This window comes from Chelon labrosus (assembly GCF_963514085.1).
Source record: "Chelon labrosus genome assembly, chromosome: 22".
Lineage (NCBI taxonomy): Eukaryota > Metazoa > Chordata > Actinopteri > Mugiliformes > Mugilidae > Chelon > Chelon labrosus.
In genome coordinates this window covers 8228334-8250663 of record NC_140355.1, presented here as the reverse complement: position 1 = coordinate 8250663, position 22330 = coordinate 8228334, and the positions used below count along the sequence as shown (strand labels likewise).

Genomic DNA, 22330 nt, shown 5'->3' with positions numbered 1-22330 from the left:
CAGTAGGGTGAATTTTTTTTCTACCATCTACGGTCATTCCTCCATCAAACAGACACAGTGCCGATCTACAAGAAGCGACACATAATCTTATTTTATCCATGACGTCTGCCTTTCCGCGACCTCAACGCCGCACTCATACTCCAAATCACGCCATCTTAATCGGCCATCCCAGAATGTTTCAGGGTATTAACGACACTGCTCCTAATCCTCTCCGGCAGACAGCTCTCTGATGTCTTTTAGTTGTTTCTCCGTCCTTGTTAAGACAGTCAGGGAATGAAATATGCGACGGCCGGATCCCAAGCAGCAGTCGAAAGCATTATGTGCTCCATTTGGTCACATAATGCTTTCAGTACCCCACAGTGCACACCTTTTAGCGACTGTACTGTGATGGTGGGACTGATATTGATAGTATTTAATGGACCGTTTTGTTACAGATCCCCAGCTGGAGGCAATTACAGAGTAAAACCTTGCAAATATAAATGGGATGATCCTCCTATTTCAGCACGGCGCATGCAAAACAGGCCCAAACAAGGACATCACCCCTCCCATGTCTCCCAGGCGGGACTGTGGAACGTTTTTCTATTTCGTCTCCCAACATGACACCTTTCATTTAAGCCGTGTAATTCTACTCTGGTCTCATCTGTCCGCAAAACATTCTCCCAGTAGTCTTCTGACAAGAGGTTTCTGACACTGACAATGAGGCGGTAATAATTTCCGACTCTTAGACAGCGCGCAGGCACGATGCAGGAGAGCTTGATTGAATGAGCGTAATTATACAAGAGTAGGCAATCTATCCTCATTACCACAGGCATCCCTCACATGGCCTTGGCTCCGTAATTATTACATGTATTTAATCCCCTCTTTCAGCGCTCCACCTGAGTGTCCCCTCAGCGCGCGCCGCTAAGCAGGGATAGACGTCAAGTAGAGTGCAGCAGAAGTTTTTCGTGCAGAGTGCAAGAAAACGGGACTCGTTTGCTCAGCATATGCTTTAGGTTTGTTTTGATCTCCCCTCAGAAGTATGGGGAGGGGGGAGAGAAAAAAAAAAAGCACGAGCAGGAGCTAAATGTGAATAGGAGTTACACACTCAGACACACACACAGATTGACTGTGATGCTTTATGTAACTAATCTGGATTGAGGGTGCCCGCGCAACTTCTGAGAACGCGCCAAAACTGACCCGAAAGAACTCACTGTTCCCAACTACGCGCCGAGACGTCGCCGTGAGATTATTTCCTCAATTTCCCTCGCTGATAATTGACTTCCACTCTATTTAGTTTTTGATTATAAATGGGTCCCTTAACTGACACTTGGATGTTAATTGATGTCACTTATTCTCAAGCTGATAATTTGGCCAGTGGGCCATTCAAGTTTGGAAAATTGTCTACCCGATGGAACAGCCTCCGTGCATTTTGAGTGTCAGCAAAGGTCTAAAAAAATGGAGCCATATGGGGTGATGTTCAGAATTCTGAGGGACACCTTCCATAAACTGACTTTTACACTGATCAGGCCTAACATTATGACCAACTTTCTAATATTGTGTAGATCTCCCTTGTGCCTCCAAAACAGTTGTGACTCATCAGAGAATGGACATGGACCTTCTGAGGGTGTCCTGTGGTGTCTGGCAACAAAATCTTGTTGTCCTCTGGGTCCTGTGGGTGAGGGGCCTCTGTTGATCATCCCACAGATTCTTGATAAGATTGGGATCTAGTGAATTGGAGGCCAGGTCAACACCTTGTGCTGTTCTTCATGTTTTTTGAGTTGTTCCTAAACCTTTTTTGTGCGCGTGTCTGTGTCAGGCTGCATCCTGCTGGGGATGGATGCTGCCATCAAGGAGTGTCATTGCTATGGGGTGGGGGTGTCTGGTCTGGTCTAGGTGGGTGGTACATGTCTAAGTAACATCCACATGAATGCCAAGTTTCCCAGCAGAATACTGAATTGTCACAAGATGGTCAATGTTACTTATTATCGGCGTAGATACGGTGGGAAAATACCACTCTGTTTCTCTTTGGTCATCAAAGTGCATCACCGTTCATCACAGAGCCTTCAAACCTGTCACTTATATTTCATAGCCACCTAAAGTGAGTGGCAAAGCTGTTTCTGATGCATGCTTTCATGACAAAAGTTTTAATGAGTTTAATTCCCACGTCAAAACATAATGCACCAAATGAATCATAAATAATAATAACACATCTGGCCTCAGGTCGCAGTCAGTTCATTCACTTAGGAGCTGGATTTTCCTCTGTTTGAAATCTTGAAATAAATATATTATTTATTTATTTAATGTGATGTACTTGATTGAACTGAGAGCGGACTGAGCCCAGCCTTTTAAAGATGAGGACGGTACCTCTTTTCGGGCTTGGTAACAGTCGTTAGTTTGTCGTCAGTGAAGACTGAGTTGAGGGCCCGGTGTAATCTCTGGAAAAGGGACAGAAACACAGGTTCAACATCAGCAGCAACGAAAATAACCAAAAAAATACTGTATTATTTTAAACCACCTCATGACCACTGTCACCTGTAACACATCCTGAATGAAAGTGTGGGTCACTGTGTACGTGTGTGGAAAGTTCAGTCAGTACCTGGCTTGTGTGCAGCCAGTATCTGAAGCGCGGCTCCTTGACCCTTGGGATCACCAGCTTGTACACAATGTGTTCCGCTATCGTGGTCAGCAGAGATAAGGCCACGCCCACGCACAGCATCACAAACAGGCCCGAGAAATGCTTTATACCCATCTGCAGAGTCTGGACAGAGAGAAGGAGACAGAGTGAGTGGTGACAGAGCAAAGTAAGAGGGGGGAAAGACAGGAAGAGGAAGAGGAAGAGGAAGACAAGTGTGTGTAGCCATTGCTTCTTATGGAGCTTTGTCTTAAAACTCTATCCAGCAAATACAATGATTTAAAGCCCCTTTGTTTGTGGTATGTGCTGTTAAAGCGAGAAAAAACTAAATTACACTTTGTACTAAAGCCTCACTATACAAGATGCATAATTTTGCTTTCAAATGTTGTCCGCAAAACATCCTGCAGCTTTTTTTGTAAGTTTCTTTCTTTCCAGAAACGTACAATTTTGAATTTATGGGAATTTCTGTTTGATATTTGACCGTTTGGGAAAATGTGTTTGTTTTTGATGACATGGCACTGAGATAAGTCTGAAATTGACAGACTGAAAATATATTTACTCTCCTGTCTGGCGGCCAAATACTCCTTTTTTTCTGTCTCCTCCTTTTTTCCCGCCGCTACCGGGCCGGCCTCAAAACGATAACCTTGCAATGACAATGATCTCAGTTCCACTCAAGGTTTCTTCTTGTAATTGAGTTTTTACGTTGCCTTAGTGTTTCACACTTTAAGTCCTGCCAAGCTTCCTGAGACCAAAAACAGACAGAACTAGTCTTTGAGGAAGACTTCACTCTAAACTTATGTTGATGGAAATTTAACAATCACTACCAATTTCGATTCAGGATTCTCCCGAGTTGTGAGAATACGCCTCAGCATCGCCTCCTTCTGTGACGTCAGACTTCTCGATAAGACTGCGATTCCCTCACACTTTATTTTTAACGTGTCAGTAGAGAAGAACACTAGCACTCTCTCAGTCTGCAAGTCATCTACATACGTGACGTCATTCCCTCCTTAACCGACCACTTGTTGCCAATTCCCAAGCTCTACTGTCGTCCAAGGAATGGTGAGTATGAACAGCTCGCGGAACAGGAGCAGCTGCAATGATTGCATTATAAAGTCATGTCGGAAAAGAATACATGATGGATTAAATTCGTCGCTGCAACGCTGCAACTTGGCAAGCTGGCTGTGAGGAAATTTTGGAGAGTGACTCGTGCGAAGTTGGGTGGCAGTAGCTCCTGACTAAAACTTTGTGGGAGTTCAGTGGGACGGGTAAATCAAATAAAACTCAGGTGGTATTATCCTATAACAGTCAAGGCCATATTACTGAAGATATTTGACAATAATCTGATCTAATGCTGCAGCAGGCAGCTCCAGTGCATGAAAAACAACTTTCCTTACTGTATGCTGCCAATTTTTGGCAACACACACTCTCTTACACTCCTATATTTAACCATATGGAACATTACTTTTCACAACTTGACTGCCTACATTATAGCAAAACAAAACAAAATAAAAAAAAATGCATGAATAACTTCAATGAAGCTCATGATGCTCATAATCTTCCCCCCTTTTTCACAATTTATTTCTCAGCAGCGTTAAGTTCAGCCGTCTTAATGTCAGATAACTGCACAACGTGTCATTTATTGGTATTGATTTTATTACTTGAAACGGGATCAGCCTCTTTTAGGCTGGGTGACAGGGAGCTGGCTGAAAGCCAAAGAGTCTGACTGCCTCAACTGCTTCACTCCATCAAATTTTTCATCTTTTCAGAATCCCCAGGCCTGCAGCTGCTGCTGCTGCTGCTGCTGGTGGTGTAGTAGTCATTCATCAGAATAAAAGATGGCTAAAAAAATAAATAAAAATGCTGAGCAGGGCTAAAGCTGGCCAGCCTTGTCAGTAATTCCTGTTACTTATTTCACATGAGTTTCCTGCTGATGTTGTCCAGTGTTCCCTTTGACAGCAGGCAAACAACATGAAGCATCAATTTAGGTTAAGCTATACATTATAAAGTGATGCACACAGTCATAATACTGTGGTTTCTGCGAGGCGCCTGCCTGGTACAGCTAAAATTCTGTGATGCGCAGATAGCTTTCTCTGCCATATCTTTAGGCTGGAGCAATTGAAACGTCTGCCTCTGCCGCTGGAGATAGCATCTTCAGCTGGTCTAGCTGCTGCACACTAAAATGGTCCTCTTTAGTGACATCTGTGTGCAATGACTACTGCTAATGTAGATATCCATAGCTTTAAATCAAAGGCGTATAGGAATTGGCTGAAATTAAAAGGCATCACAAGTCGTATGAGACAATATGAATAAAATGAATGAATAAGAATGTAACTATATTCTGATTAAATTGTAACTGTAACTAAATGCAGTATTTTACATACATTACTTATATATTCCTTTCCAACATTGCTGGCTTGATGGTAATTTACATAATAAATCGACTGATGTCAGTCAAAGTCTACGAGTGCTTTATCAATCTGACTTCATTGTAAGCAACAGAGATTACATTGCCTGCCACAAAGTAGCTAAGAAAATAAATAAATAATAATAATAAAAAAACATAAAAATACTAATGCACCAAGAAGCTGGGACAGAATACAGAGTTTGCAGTCTGTCCTGAGCTTGGAGCCACTTTTGGGAATTCCAAAGTCACAGATGGGCGGAGAGACGGCCAGGCCGCTAAGAGAGCTAAGTGCTCCCTAATAGCAGGGCTGAATGGACCACGGGGCCGGGACGCCTTAGAAGGCAAGTTATGGGGACACAGCTTGTTTAGCAGCTGGAGGGTCAGAGGGCTGGGCTCTGAATTACCAAGGAGCAATTACTGCACATGAGAGCTGTGGAGAGCGGGGGAAACATTTTCACAGAAAATAGTGCAACAAGAAGAAAAAATACTTTTATCAAGCTCTGTGAACAAGCTACCTGTACACCCTATATCGTTGTCAGTAATGTATTTGAATAACTAGAGAGGAATGTATACATGTGCAATATAAATAAACTATTCATTTTTATATATACACACACCATAAACGGTAACATTAAATCAACTCTCCATCCACTTCTACCTCGCTCCACTCAGTTCTTACCTCAGTCACAGCAAAGCTGCGCTTTCCGCAGGGCACCACCTTGTACCATTTGTCATGCAGCATGTCCATGAAGCCATCTGACTTGTACTGGCTAACAAGCTCTGAGAAGTTGGAGGTGAGAGGAGAGTTCTGAGGGAGGCCAATGCCGTAGCCTGCCAGTGGACACAAACACACACACACACACACAAAAACAGAACAGAAGCTCCTTAACGATTACTCATCTGTCACAACAGCAGAAGTGTTTTCACCTTTTTCCACTTCACCTACATGCTCCAGTTATATTCTTTCCCTGGTTTATAACTGTGGGACAGCTCCGAAACATATGGGGTCTTGGCAGCTTTGCCATTTCTATTTTTAAAAGCGTCATAGATTTTCTAAAACAAAGCAGGTACTTGTCAATACGTATATCCGGATGCCTTAGCATGCCAGCGGAGTGTGACAAATTCCGCAACAGCCAATTGCAAAAGTACCTTGCCTTCATGGGAAGTACGCTGATTGATTTGTATTGTATCCAGGAGGCTTACGGGTGCATTAAGTAATTAACAGCAGCACTGGAATCTGGGACTACAGTGGCCTGTAATGGAGGCAACCTCCACGGGAACATTTTCACAGTGGGAGGAAGAGGCTTGCTAAATGGACCGGAGATTAACAGTGGACAGTGGAGATTGTAAGCTTTTGAAAGCCAAAAGATTAACTACGGTGTCATGCTGAGTGATTGATATTGTTAGATTTAGGCTTGTTCTAAAAAATGATCAGTTGGTCTGCGGTCATGCATCATAATTAAAAAAACAAAATACATCTTGGTTGCAAGGGAATGAATTATTCAGTTTAATTAAAAATGTTCTTAATCAATACCCTAACTGATTGGACAGTATATCCACTAAGATCATGAAGTCTGTGATATATATTCAGGATAATTTGTGTCCTAAATATGCAAGTGACTCGTGGTATGATAAGCTGCCATGTGTTACCTTCTATTGCAAAGGGTTTTCCGACTGTCAGCGTTTTACAGTCTGCATCTATGGAAACCTCATAGTCCAGCAGAGCTTTGTCCATGATGAATGCGTCCAGTTTCTGAGGGTCAGCCCTGCAAATGTACGACAAAAGGACATCATATAAGTGCACACTGCTCCACCATAAAACACTTAAAACGTTTGTGTTGTGCTGAAGTGCAATCACGGGTTCTTCGCCGAGATGGTGAGAACTCATCTGTACGGCTCCCAGTATTAATGTTTACTCATTAAACATTGCACAAGATTTGCAAGAACTCCTTAGGCTACACAGGAACAAATAAATACTTAATGGCATAAGTCTGAAAAAACATAATCAAATGTGTGGCGGTTCATACTGTGTGCATAATATTCAGCTAAACATGGTAATACTGGAACAAAGCTCTGGTCTGAATGACGCCTTTAAAGTTTATATATAAGCTGCAATGAATTCACCGTGTCTGGTAGTCAGGAAGAATGAAAGAGAACCAAGAAAACCAGCAGGGTCCATTAAAGTTCCTGATGCCTCAGGAATTGAGAGGAAGGGTTAGTCAAAAAATGAAAGCGATAATTGGCGACCAGAGAGATTGATGGACTGTAGGCTGTAGGTATACATCATATGCACGCGCCAGTGTTTGTGTAATTACGCTTACTGCCAGAGGGGGGAGACAAAAATTCCACACTGTAGCTTTAAGTAAAAGATCTGGGTACTTCCATCTCCGGCCATGACCAGTGAAAATCAAGCAAGCCTCAGAATTTGACAAGAAAATTTACTTTCACTACCCCATGAGTTTACAGTTTAGTCTGTTTTGATAGGTCTTGGATGTCAACTTTTTTATTCTTCTACTTAAGCCTTCACAGGGCACACTGAAATACTTGGAAATACTAAATGTCATCCCTACAGTGTTACTGTAGGGCATGAGAAGACGTTTTTACTTTTGTGAAAAAAGTTCAAAGTTACCATATATGGTGGTAAACAAATGTAAACCTGTATTTAGACCATTAGAACGTAAGTGCTGATTCAGCCTCTTGTCAACATACACATTATCACAACATTAGGCCACTTCTTCGTAGTACCTAACAAAGCCGTTACGCTAAGTGGACTCTGCAGACCACATTTGACCTGAGAATGTGTCCTTGATCTTCTCTGATCATCTGGGTGAAAACCACAACCTTCTCAACCTCAATGAGAGGAGCGGGGACACAATTTAAAATGTGTGTGGAAGTTAGCAAATATGGCTCCTCGGCACATACAAGGTTAAATTGATGATTATTGTAAATTTGAAAACATGGTTGGCTTTGTGCTTCAGTGAGAATCAAAAAACAGCAGTAAACAATGTGTTAAAGCACCAACACGTACTGTGGACATAATACAACAACAAGAGGTGAAAATTTTTTAACTCAGAGCGATCAATAAGAGACTAAAGGCATACAGGCATAAACATTTCTCTTTGTGCTTTTAGGCATTGTAAAAAACCTTTGAAAAAGCAGTTTACCACAATCACTGGAGTGGGATGCAAACCATTCAACAAATTCCCTCTACCCCGTTGCATCGTCCGAACTCCACATGGCTCAGGCTGGTCCATGTCTGTATTTTTTTCCAAATACTTTCCCTGGCCACCTGCCTGTCTGCCAGTTTTGCCAGTCTATTCATATTCCTTACAGGTCTGTCATACAGAGGTGATATATTAAGTCACAACACTCTCAGTGAGGCTTTTACAAAACAACTCTAAAATGTCTTCGCTGACAGCTAGAGCCTACTGGGATGCTACAAAAGCTTTTCAAGATATACCGTGTTCTTCGCTTGTTATCAAGGACGGCATTTGAAATCTCTCACTAGCCGGCTGTTCATTATTACAGGCTGAATTAGGTTGCAGCTGATGCCCTTGGTCTTCCCGACACGGCCTATGTGTTGTGTGATCGGAGCGCCAGCATGATTAAAACATGGCGCATTCTTTTCTGCATCATCCTTAAATAATGCATGCGCAAATCTGTTTGTATCTGGATGGCACAAATGGAAACCACCGAATGATGTGTGGTGGAAGAGGTTTAATTCATTTTGAGTATCAGAGGTCTAACAGACGGAGAAAACTTCCTAATATGAGTTACAAGTCATTCATAATAAACAGTTTAGTCTGTTAGATGTGAGGAGAACTTCCTATATATCTGCCACCCTAATAGGCTAGCCTGAATAGAACAAGACAGTTGTCTCATGGCCAATTATGCCCTAGTCAGTGAACTTACTTCAGATGCTCTAATTATGCAGCAGAAAAGCTACAGTTAGTAGGTATTGTTAGTTTCAGTTGCACTTAAGTTGAAACATTATGGTAAAAACAGCCCTAATTAAACACTTAGTGTAATGTGTGCATAGTGTGCAACTATGAGAACCAAGATAAGTGCAAACATGCCTCTAAATTACTGAAAATTTCCAGAATCCATATGTTATGGCAATCAATATATAGAAAAATGTCTAAAAAAACACATAATAATTAAGAGGATACCACGAGGGTCTCTGCTGAGTCACAAAGCGATCCATCAAGGATCACAGGAAGTGTGCTACAGTAAGCTAATTTGAAGTGAAATCTTGTGCTATGGGCCACTCAAAGCAAGGTGTCAAGTCTTGCTTGTGTCCTTGCTTCGCTGAGCTGCAAAACCGCACATGTCCCAAAAAGCGACCGAATTGTTAATTATGATCCAAATTAGGCCTTACGTATAAAAAGAGTGAGTCATATAAGTTCTTTTTGGCACCTCGGTGTTGGCTTCATTTTTAAGCCCTTGAGGTTGCTTCTTGGGATAGACCCAGATCAGAACAAAGAACATATTTTTCCCCATTATTGCAACAATAATTAGTAATGACAACAGCTCAGTCATTTTCTTATTTATCAGCCAATAATAGTTTGGAGGCTGACATATTATATAATCATTTTCTATGTGTTCACGGCCTCCTGTACTTCAGATATCTGAGCCTATCTCCTGCTTGTAGTAGGTGCTAACAACGCAGAACGGTTTTTGATAGAGACAAAGGTCTTTGCAGTTTTAATTTTGCATATATCTATTGTTAACCTGGGAGTCTCAAAGGAGGTCCATTGAGGATCACGGGAAGTGTGTTACTGTTATTTGGAGTGAAATCATGTGGACCATGCTGTAGGCGACTGATGTCACTGAAAACCAGGTCCTGAGTCTTGAAAGGAGTCTCTCCTTTCTACGTTCATTTTAGGGACCACATCCTTAATTATGCTCCAAATTAGACCTTAAATATAATATAAAAAGTGAGTTATACAAGTTCTTTTTGGCACCTCAGTGTTGGTGTCATTTTTAAGTCCTGGAGATCGCTATTTGGAATAAACCCAGGCCAGAACAAAGAACATTACAATAGAAAGTAATGACAAAAGCTCAGTCATTTTCTTACTTATCGGCCAATAATAGTAAAGTAGTAGAGATATTATAAAACAATTTCTGTGCAGATGAGAGTCTTGTTTGCCACTGTTCATGGCCACTTACATTCAGAGATTTATTAAGCATGTATGCTTAAGGCTAACAGAACGAAATGTTTTATTAGAAGTAGCCCCTATCTCTTTTGCATGCACTTATGGTACTTCATGAAGAATGTTCCTTTGAAAAATTAGGCCGGATCTTCTTAACAAATAGGAAACTACAGCCTTTCATTTATAAAGGTCTCCTCCAAATGCTTCCTCAACTTATCGCTTCTCTTCACAGATTTAAATCCTCCACTCACCAGACAAAACCTCGAGACTGATTCTAATTACCCCTCAAATGAACACTGAATTTGGCAAGATTACATTTCACTGCTTTGCAGCTTGCAAATGGAGTGAATTACAAAGGTCTCATCCCTCTTGATGACACTAAACTTTGATTTTTAGCTTCAAATGTATGGTGATGTCTGACTTGTTAAAAGACACTGTTGTCTAAACGAAAACACCACAGGCTTTGCTTTCTTCAAGCCGTGTAATAACCTAAACAGCACTTTAGGTGATTGTTCTGTGAAGCAAATCACCAACCACAGCATAGTATGTGTCTACCATTCATGAATGCTGAATTTAATCTCCAAATGGTGCTGCCCTGTCAGTGCGGCATACATTAGTGTTACACTATAACTAGTATAAAATGTCCAACACGTGCAATATGCTGTGACATTATGTAAATTGACCGTAGCGTTAGTTCAGGTAAGCCACGTAGTAAAACTCAGCTAACAAGCCCAGCTACATTAGCTGATGATTAATCTATGACCGACCCGCATCAGCAGATAACTCAGCTGAGAGCTCAGCCGAAGCGTCTATTGGCAAATCTCATTCAGAGCTCCTTACTGATACTGCTTTGGTCCGTCTACCTTTGCTGTTTCCTCTACAAACCACTCTGCAAACCTACTCTGCAACAGACCTCCAACCCAGCTCATGCTTTTATGCTGTTTTGTTCTAAATAAATATCATTTCTGTGTCACTGTTGCCTGCTCTGTTATGTATCTTGGGGTCTTTGCTGCTGCTCTCCCTGCCTCGGGCTTTCCTCGTAGGCACGTGGAACGGACCTGTTCCCTGGTGTAAAGGGCTGTACTGCAGCACACGTCTTTACTGTCCTGTTACCACGTGCTCATTTTCTAAAGGATGACATTTTACTTCAACCCGCTAATCAGCACCTACAAGCTCAGTGGAAAATAACAAAGAAACAACTTGTTTCATCCATTCGAACTGTGTCCTACGCAGCCTGGGACTGCATTCCAGCTGCCTTTTCTCACCATATTTCTGCTACGCTCCGTGGGGACGCCTGTTGAATGCTGAAGCAGCTTAGGATGACAGCAGTGGCAGAGTAAAGAGGAGGGCGAGATCTGAATGCGAACAGACAGGCTTGTGGTGGGGAATGACAGCAGCAGGGATGCAATTTTCTTTCCAACTTTTTCTTCAAGTTTTGACTTTCCTCACGGATGCACATCCAGTCACCCCGCGTGTACCTGAACAGTTATGTTTGCCTTTGTGCTGTGCTGTATGTGGCCTGTATTGTCTTACTTGAGATTATGTATGCCATCTGGTGTTGCCGGGACGTTGAATCTCCTCATGTACTCGTGCATCTCAGGGAAACTCTTCTTGAGGTAGTCCTCTGCGCTGCTTTCTCTCACTGTCGCAAATCGGAAACCCTGAGAGGGATGGTGCAGCTGCAAGAAGAAAGGCAATTAACCGAGTTCTCACCTTTACAAGGCCTTTAAAAAACATTAAATATTGATATTTTCCATTTAAATTAGTTTCTTTTCTCAAAAATACTGACCCAATACGCTGCACTCTTTAGCTTCAGCGAATTTGGCGCGTTGGCAAATAGAATTAAGGACCTTTGCACAATTACCCTCACAAAGGTGGTTTAATTAAAGAGTTTAATTAGAGAGTTTAATAAATAAAAAAAAATAAAAAAAAAACAGCAGACAGCGTACCAGAAATAGATGAACAGATTAAGAAAGTTTGTGAACATTTTAAACTTCTGCCATTTTAGTCTGCTCTCAAGGATAATAAGGAAACGTATATTCTATTGAAATTAAAGCCCCTGATAACACGTTTCATTTCAAAATAAAGGACACCAGGTTTGTATTTATCCCTGTATTTAACTGTTGCATGTTCAAAAATAAATGCCTTTATCTGTCTTTACAAGGGACATATTTCATCTTCTACTTTCTGTTTGCCTCAGTCAAAACCCTTTTTGACCACTCAGAGCAAGCATCATCCAATCTGACTTCTGAAAGACAGGCAATAAGTGGTCTTCTTTCTAATGTTGTATGAAACTACACCATTGCATCCTGCAATACACCTGGAAAAGAATCTGGATAAATCTGCCGTCCCTTTATGACCCCACATTTTTCTTTTTCTCCATGGCACCAGTGCTTATTTAATTTAATTTTGTTCAGATGGACCCCATATAACACAACTACAGACCTGGTGTGCCAGTGCCTTTAATAAACATGTCTTTGAAGACTTTTGATACTTTAATACCTTCGGATCATGAATCCCTGACAGTTGTTCATAGGTCTTCTCCCCGACCATGACAGCAGCCAGGTTAGCGGTGTAGGTGGACAGACAGAACAGACAGAAGATGGCCCAAAGGTTCATCAGCAGACGCCCGGTCCAGCACTTCGGGGGCTTGATGGCCACCGTTCTCCCAAAGAGAATAGCGTAGCACACGTTGAGCGCTGAGGAGAAAGAGAACACTCGTTCGCGGTTGCGTCCACGCGGCGTCATGCCAAACGGGCTGTGCCACTCATACAGGGTGAGGAAGACGGCGGTGACATGGAGGGAGACAAAGATGCCAAGCCACATGGACCAGTGGAGAGGCCACATGAAGGCGCCAATGGGTGCGGCTGTGTCGCGAGTACGAACCTGGGCAGGAAGGGACACGGAATGGGAAAAGAAACCTTATATTGATATTACGAAACATGGAGAAGAAAGAAAGCATTGTCATTATCAAATGTTATGGTTTGGGAAGAAGTAAAGTGGAACAGGGCAAGATGGGAAGAACCTTTGACTGTCATTTATTTATTGTCATTTCTACATGACAATAAATAAAAACAAGTCCCACAGGGAAGCTGAAAATTACAGTACCCTTGCCATTATCGGACAAAATTTATTTCAATGCAAATCTAATGTGAAAACTGCTTTGTGAAGCAGTATTTTGCAAGAGACACACTATGAAATGGGAAAACCACAGGAAAAGATACACAATAGAAAAAGCTTTAAATAAAGCAGAACTTCTACCCCTACGTTAAGAGGAAGAGAGGACAGCGTGATCACCACCATCACTATGCCTGTCAGCCGGTGAGAATGGCTATAGTAATTGTAATAATAAGTTCTCCCCACAAAGCTGTACATTCACCAATCCAACCCCTCACGGGGAATTGCATTAGACTCCAATATCGAAAGGCTCACAGTAATAAAACTCTGCCATATTGATACCGACCGCCAGCATACCAAGCGGAGAGAGTTGAGGTGAGGTCAATGACACAACGCAGAGAGAAAAGGGGCAAAGAGTAACAGAAATGAGGAGTAAGAGGTGGAGAGAAAAATCTAATGAAGAAAAAAGAAGTCAGCAAAAGAGGAGCAGTACTGACCAGGATCCCCAGACTGGTGGAGAAGAAAGGTGAGGTGAAGTCAATGACTTGGCTTCTGGCTGAATTGATGCTGAAAGAGGTTACAGCCAGGTGGGCGGCACCACTGAGCAGATCGCCCACCAATCCTGTCCAGCGACCGTTCTTAAAGCCCCCATACTTCCCGTCTCCAACAATATAGAGGTCATAAGTGAAGCCCATGTCCTCTGCCAGCTTCTCCAAGAGGTCAATGCAGTAACCGTAACAACATTTCTTCAGGTCTGTGGAAACAGATCCGTTGGGTCCTGCGAGGTTCTGGAAAAGTCCTTTCAAAACTGAGGATTCATTGGTGAGTGGGTCCAGGCACAACTGGCCTGCAGGACACAGCCCGTCTCCATCTACCTCACGGGTAAATACAAACGGGTGCTCCACCAGCGTCACCACCCGCATGTGCAACCGCGCGGGTCGGCGCCAGTCGCCTCCGCCTCCAGGACCCGGATGGCTTGGCCAGGCCCCCTGGTCCATCATCACCCTCCCCCTGCGCCAGCGTCCCAGGCGGGTCCAGGTTGGCTGGCCTAGGGGGTCCAGCTGGAGGGACCAGATGTAGTGATGGGCTTCTGAGATGACATTCTGGCTGTGACTTTCTCTGGATATAAAGCCGCTCTGGCCCTCGAATGATGTGTTGGACAGAAATCTAAGGAGAATGAGGGAGAGAGACAACAAGAACAGTCAGGCAAAAAAAGGTATGGTAGGGACAAGAGAAGAAAAGTGGGGGAAGAGGCTTTTTAAGCTGAAAACACTTTCTTGAGCGTTAACTGAACATTAATTGAAGGCTCCAGGAATGTCTAAAATTGAAAACTGGCTAATTTTGGATTCCAAACTGTTATAATCCAATGCAACAATCTTAAGTCATGGTTTATAGTACATAGTTTAATATCATTACAGCAAGTCTGTTGTCCACTGAGTATAATAATGCCTTGGGACAAAGAGCCAAGAATTATTTCTCCCTGCCTGAAAACTCATGTACTGTGAAATGGTTGACCATTAAAGAGGCTTATGATTCACTGATTCAATACATTTATGATTAAAAGTTCTTAAAAGCAGAGACTCTTGTGTCATTTTGGTTTCCACAGTAGTTTGTTTTAAGCTAAGTTTGAAAGACCTTTGTAGTTTATACAAACTACCAAATATAACTCCAGACATGCCTCATAGACCACCGTTTTATGAGTCGTGTCTAAAAGCTGAAAGTGAACTGATACCTTATTATGTTCAATGCTTCTTGAGGTGCCAATAAGCAACACCAAATGTCTTATTTAAGCAGCTATAGAAGTTCAGATTCCCAGGATTCTAACTGAGCACCTGTTATCTTTGTTGACTTTAAAGGTTGAGCATGATCTCTTACGCTCAACTTGGGACATATCATTCAATTCCATGGTATGTGCAACAGGCAAGGGGGGTGATGTGATCATAATATCCCTAACAAGGAATAAGTGGACCTTGATTTTACATTGTTTTGTGAACGGCTGAAGAACAAAGATTCAGGTGGTTTGAGTAAATAAGGTTGTTTTAGGCATTTGAAGAAATGAACTGTGCTGCATTTTATTCAGGTTGAGTTGAAGCTACCAGGATTGTGAGGACCAAATACACAGTGCTTGACAAATATTGACAATTACTGATCAAAAAGTTCTTTGTCTTTATATCTACAGTGTTGTGTGAAACAAATTTAGTAAGAGTGCAGGGAACTCAAATTGCAAACTGTACAATAAAGTTAACGGCAAGACGCACAGCTGGTAGAGAAGTTTTCTGCTGGCCTGCTTTTTTTTTGTGTTCATTATTACTTTTATCCAGACACTGTAAGATCTCTGTAGTTGGGATTTGCAGGCTTTAAATGTAAGATTATGTTTTACTTTTGGCTAGTTCATACAAAATCCCAAATTAATGGTTGAAGACTGGCACCAGAGAGGTGTATTATCTTTTTTGCCTCAGTGGATGTCTATAGTGTGTATGTGTGTGTGTGTGTGTGTGACTGCGTAAGGCAGGCCACGCTCCACCGATCCCACCATCTCTCTCTCACTGAGCTACGCTACTGGATGTCTGAGAGTGTCAGGCACTAGAGCACACACACACCGCATAAACACACACGCACATCAAAGTGAATATGTTTGGATTTAAGAAAAAACGCACGGATACACGCCGCTTCGATATGCCTCCAGGAGGTAATGATGTAACTGATGTGACCTTTCCCAAAATATCTTTATCGTGTCACCTTGCTCACTGGAAACTTTTCCTTCCCACTACCACCATGTCAACTTTCCTGCATCTTTAACAGGTTTGAAGTCGGCCCGACAGCTCAACTTATCCGTCTGAAGGTCAGTGTCTCCACTGTAGCTTGTAGATGTTTAACTACCTGCGTAGTGTCTTTCTCCTGACTGCACACAATGGAAGTGACAAGCTGGTGCACTCTCCTGACAGTACAGAAAGTGCTGTAGTTTAATAGTGAAATGTCACATTTTAGTGAAAGGTATTACAGTAGTTAATGGGTGCAGTCAAGACATACGTAATGTGTGACTGATTGTTGATTTATGAATACAGTATGTCAGAGCGCCGTTGTATCAAGGAAGCAGCAAAGTACGGACATATGGATACAGATTTCTGAGTTGAAGATTAAGCGATCAGTGTTCATCCCACACCGACCATCCAAAACTGCCAATGAGCGCTTTTGAAGCTCATTGTGGCGACTATGGCTGTCGGGATCTTCCCAGAGACTCGCTCTGGCCAAGTCTAGCTTAAAATTAGCAAAGGGGGGGAGCATGAGCGATGCGGGTGGGCGTATGAAGCCGGATGAAACTCGCCGCTCTGCTGTCGCTCAAAACAGCCATTAATTATGAAAAACTTTTATCCTTAATATCATTTAAACTGATGCGTCATATTCAATTCCAAACCGTGACAAACTTTGAACCACAGTGAAGATTTCAATGGCATCGGGAGACCTCCCAAAAGGATCGCCTCCTTGACAGCTCTGAATGTTAAATTCTGTTCCACATTGTGTGACTCTTTAAAGGAGTTAAGTATGAAAACATGCCCAATTTAAAATAAAGAGGAGTTATTGTCAGTGGGTATTGTTAATAGTAATAGTAATGCTAAACGGCTAACTGAATGCCACAAGTCTAGACATAACTATGAGGGACATTTGAATAAAATAAATTCCACCAGCATTACATTATTTTGTTTGTTCTTTCTTTGAAACATTCGTTAACGTGGCTAGCAGAGCATTGTGTCCAACTCCGTGACCAAGCCTAGTGGAAATGTTTGCCTGGCGTCCCAACAGACTCTAGAATCGCCTCTAATGCTACTCTAATCACATAATGAGAACTCCAAGGATACTCATTACAGCTGGGCTTGATTCTGATTGTCTCCACTCATTAATGGACTATTGAGTTTGTCTAATCAGACCAGTGGTTAAACTGACACACCCACAGTGGGTGGCTCTGTCTGTGCTGACTTTGGACGCCTTTGAACTCAGGAGTGGTCAAAAAAAAAAAAAAAAAAAAAAAAAACACAACATGGGTTTGTATTGCATCTGGCAGACACTGAGGATTTCCTGCTGTGTATTTCCTGTGGTGAAAGATAAGTACATGGCATATTTTCTCCGTTATGGACTGAGATATATGTACTTAGAGTATTACATTTTTTATTTTATACATCAGCCTCTCTTACAACACAGAGAGATAAACAGCAATTTGAATGTGAAGATAACAGACAATGAACTTTTATAACTCATTAAATATAATTGTGATAGAAATGCTGTGGCTTGTTCAGAAATCAGTGAATCAGTTTTACCAGAATTACCTATTCCAGGTACTCCAGGTCCACTTGTCTTTTTGTGCCTGTCCAGTCTCGTATAATATACGAGGGGAAGACTTTGAATAAATGTTTTTGCAAAACATTATGATTTGTCAGTGGAGCTGACCTTTGACATTTTGAATATGAAATGCAATCTCTTCATCGTCATATCTTGTTAGACTTTGTTGACCTTTGAACACCAAATTTTAATCAGTTAGTCTTTGGGCCAGGTATTTGTGCTAAATTTGAAGAAATTAAAGTAAAGTTCGGGCCAGACAAAATGTATTTGAAGCAATGACCTTTGACCACCAAATTCTAATGAGTTCATGTTTCAGTCTAGAGATGGGATTTATGGCTCTTTGAAGGGAATCAGATCTTGTGGATCTGCTCTTTTCAAATAGCTGTTCAAAAGACTGGCCCATTTTAATAATTATTTAAGATGCCAGCCTGGGTGTAACTTATTTCTTTCCTGGAAATAAGCACTGTGATTGTGTTAGAACTGTGACTCGGTTCTCATCGTTCATTTTAAAGAGCCGGTCGATAAATTCTGTTCGTTCGCAAACGTCACAACTCTACTTCAGTCCATGTGGGCATTTGTGCCAAGAAATTCCATCACAGCTGTCCTAAATTGTTGCAATTGTAATACATATTTAACATGTTAGCACAGGGCTTATATGTTACAGCGTGGGGGTGCGACATCTGGTTAAAACTGGAAATAATAATAGAGCTTTGAAATGTGTCAACGTAAAAGACCTGTTGATGATTCTGTGTGTGTCCGTTGGGTTGACCATTGGTTTAGTAATTCCATAGTTTTGACATGTGTAAAAGCAAACTGGACACATGAAAACGACTTCAGTCAAATACATATCTTGATCTTTAAGTTAATTTAGTTTTTGCTGCCTTAATCTAGTTTTAATATCCAATTGCTCTTTGAAATAAACTTACCCCTACAGTTAATGTAATCAACTAATCCCAAAGAATGAATCAAGTTGAATTTTCACAGTTTTTACTTCTTTGAATGTATAGGTTGAGATCAGTTTGGAGGTATTACAAAACACTTTTGTCCAGCATACTGAAGACTAGTCAGGGTCACCGACTGTCAAACAAGACCCTGACTTCCCCTACATCTGCAGCTCCGCAGTATGATTCATTTCCATCTCATGGAATCTTTATGTTTTTTTAAGCTGAAGAATGGCGTCTGGGTGAATCACATCTTTTGACAGCGAAACTAACTCAACGTCTCGTCCGCCTGTGTTTATGTTCACGTCGCTGCGAGAGCACCCTGAATGTAAAGGGATGCACTTTCATCTTGTTGCTGGCAAAAGATTCATCACTGCATGTTTTTTTTTAAGTATCAAACCATCTTGTTCCCTAAAACCAAATGTCGCTGCCTTTTTAGCAACATAAAAGTGCCTGCCAAGAGTACTCCTCCTTGTTAAACCAATCCCTGCCTGAAGCAAGTAGAAAGTGTTTTACTTACATCGGTTGAGGGAATACAAGGCTCAGAGGGGACATTTATCATATAACCTTTTCTATCTTTTATAGCTTATCTGGCAGCCACATCGGGGTAATATCTTTTTCTCTTTGATGGGCATGCATCACCTTAAATGATTTTTATCCTAGTGAAATTTGTCTTATCTTATCCGTTCACATGGACTTAAGCCACCTAAAGTTAAAAATAAAACTGATTTATTTTTATATCGTCTTTCTTTTTTATCTATAACCTGTTCTCCTGTCCTGCTTTGATATTCTGTCTTTTGTGAGAAGCATACATATATATTGTGCGCTCAGGACATGTCACATTATGACCGCATTTCTAATATTGTGTAGGTCTCCCTTGTGCCTCTAAAGCAGTTGTGACTCATCAGAGAATGGACATGAGGGTGCCCTGTGGTGTCTGGCAACAGAATGTTGTTAGTGGGGGGCTTTGGGTCCTATGGGTTGAGGGGAGGGGCCTCTGTGGATCATCCCACAGATACTTTATCAGTTTGGGATGTAGTGAAATTGGAGGCCAGGTCAACACCTTGTGCTGTTCTTCATGTTTTTTTGAGTTGTTCCTAAACCATTTTTGTGTGTGTGCCTGTGTCAGGCTGCATCCCGCTGGGGATGGCTGCTTTGAATGTTTGCCACATTACACAGCTTTGCTCTAAAGAACGTGCTTATCCTGTGAAGTTAAAAATAAGAACACACACAGAGGAAATCTAATTAATCACTTTAAATCAAGGCAGGAAATCACTTGAATAAAAACTAAATCTGTGCTTCCAATTTTAGTTTAGCAACTGTAACTTGGCAAGGCTTGCCCGGCTTAACTAGGCTCAGTTCCTATGAGAATCTGGTTAAACACCATTTGGGTTTCATTAAAGGGTGTGCTCAAACAGATACAGGGGGAGAGAGAAAAAACACTTCTGCATGCAATTTGATAGCCCTACAACCAATCAGAGACATTTTGTTGTAAACAAAATCAACTCAATGGTGCTCAGATGACTACATATGACTACGTTGCTGTTACTCTTCTGTCCTTCTCCGCACAGAGTCCACAGATCTTCCCCAGGCATGATGAATTCCTAACGGAGCAACTCCAGAGAACCCTTCCCCCACTAAAATGTAGGTGGGGGAATTTCAGGTTTCGGTAAGGCAGGTCTGACTTTTGCCTTCTCTACACACAGGAATAGCATACCTGTTCTTCACAGGTATCGCCCATATTTTAAGGTCATCTCCTGGTGGTTTTGACATATATCCCTGGAAACTCTGGCAGGATACATAGCCCTAAAATGGAATTATGACTCATCAATATACTGTTCATAATAAGTAAGTTATCCGAACTGCCAGGCCATGTATGAAGCTCACCTACACACATACACACCGCATACCTTTTCAACCCATGTGTCACCTCAACCTGCCAACCCGCAAAATGTCAGGGTGGGACAATGTTCCACCTAAAAAAAACAAATACACCAGCAAATGTGGACAACGGACAAATGGAACAATGTTCACTTGTACTGGTTATCCAGAAAGCGGCCACTCTTTTTTATTTTTTTGTAAAAAATGATATGAGAGAACATATAAAACTTCAAAAGGACAGACAGAGACTCGAGATTGATATTATCTGCCCCATGCCTCGGCCGCTGCAGGATAGAGAAAAGTTATAAACGGATATGTTCTCACATGCCCTGCAGCTACCTTTAATATCTATCTTACTTTCTTATTCAGCAGTTAACACAAAAGTAGGTACCGTTAGTGGTCTTTTAATTCTCTACTGGATATGAGGAAGCCTACACTCCTGCAAACCCGAGCCAGAGTATCATAAGCTCTCCACATAAACTAGTCATTTTTCTTCTGGTGAGTAATGTTATACATATAGATACATATGGATATGAACTATAAGGTCTTAGGTATTCCAACTACCAACCATCCTAAAATGGAATTTGGTATTTCTTCTGGGTTTTGCCTGATAATTTCAAAGCACAAATTTGCGCATGCAGTAGCACACGTTCCTGCACCATAATACCATGGCTGTGCCGCACTACGTAGAGTATAATACACCAGCGTCCCTTATGGGCTGCTAGCTCCCCACAATGCTAAGTGATGTGCCTTGAAAGAATTTTCCCACAGGACAAAGTAAATGAATCACAGAAAAAGCGCAGTTCCTAGAGCGCCGAGCAAATGGAAAGCAGTTGTTAATAGAAGAAAAGAAGTTCTGGAAGGAGGCCGCGAGGACGCAGAGTTCATTCGCAGAGTTCATACGCAGCCTGATCTTTCTCGGTTCAAAGGTTTAGAAAGCAAATGGAGAGCGAGAGAGAGAGCGAGATGGGAATTAAAGTAATAATGAATAAATCAGCTATACAGCCAAGCAGAATATCAAGCAGTAACTGATTACCCCTATTTGAAATAAAGAATAATTAATCATCTCATAACGTAATGTGAATCATTCTACATTATTAGATTATTTTTTGATTCATTTTTATGCATCCATTATGTATGTCAGTTTATTCAGTGTATAAATATTCTAAACATGCAGAATAGCTTTGAGTTTGAGACATTTAAATTTGCCTCGGCGGTAAGAGATTCCCTGAGAACCATTTTCATTTGGGAGCTGAATAAATCCAACTTCCATACAGTGAGGGTTTTACACACCAGGCACACATTACTGCAAGACTGTCTGATTAGTTTTCTTTCCCTGGAGCTATTTCATTGAATAGGTCCCAGCCTCCTTGCATAAATATAAGCACACAGCAGACTGCACTTATGCTATTTCAACCGTTTAAACAGTTAAACAATTGTTGTTATTACACACAATATTGAACATGCGCCGACCAGACATAACATTATGACCACCTTCCTAATATTGTGTAAGTCTCCCTTGTGCCTCCAAAACAGAGAATGACTAATCAGAGAATGGACATGGGCCTTCTGAGGGTGTCCTGTGGTGTCTGGCAACAGGATGTTGTTAGTGGGGGGCCTTTGGGTCCTATTGGTTGAGGGGAGGGGCCTCTGTGGATCATCCCACAGATACTTGATCAGTTTGGGATCTTGTGAATTTGGAGGTCAGGTCAGCACCTTGTGCTGTTCTTCAAGTTTTTTGAGTTGTTCCTAAACCGTTTCTGTGTGTGTGTCTGTGTCAGGCTGCATCCTGCTGGGGATGGCTGCTGGGTGGTACATGTCTAAGGTGCCAGGTGCAAAAGGCCCAGCAGAACATTGAATTGTCATAAGATGGTGAATGTTATTCACT

At 41.7% G+C, this 22330-nt stretch overlaps 1 protein-coding gene across 1 annotated transcript in view; it reads right to left on the bottom strand.

The window, feature by feature from the left end:
* Window positions 1–22330, bottom strand: part of grin3a (glutamate receptor, ionotropic, N-methyl-D-aspartate 3A) — a gene marked incomplete at both ends in the record, with an annotated part of 47694 nt that overhangs the window by 5668 nt on the left and 19696 nt on the right. Inside the window, 7 exons of the mRNA XM_084571851.1 lie at window positions 2344–2414; window positions 2576–2737; window positions 5695–5846; window positions 6666–6781; window positions 11702–11847; window positions 12671–13054; window positions 13783–14452. Of these exons, the coding sequence (XP_084427977.1) occupies window positions 2344–2414; window positions 2576–2737; window positions 5695–5846; window positions 6666–6781; window positions 11702–11847; window positions 12671–13054; window positions 13783–14452 (1701 nt within the window). The remainder of the gene's footprint in view (window positions 1–2343; window positions 2415–2575; window positions 2738–5694; window positions 5847–6665; window positions 6782–11701; window positions 11848–12670; window positions 13055–13782; window positions 14453–22330) is intronic.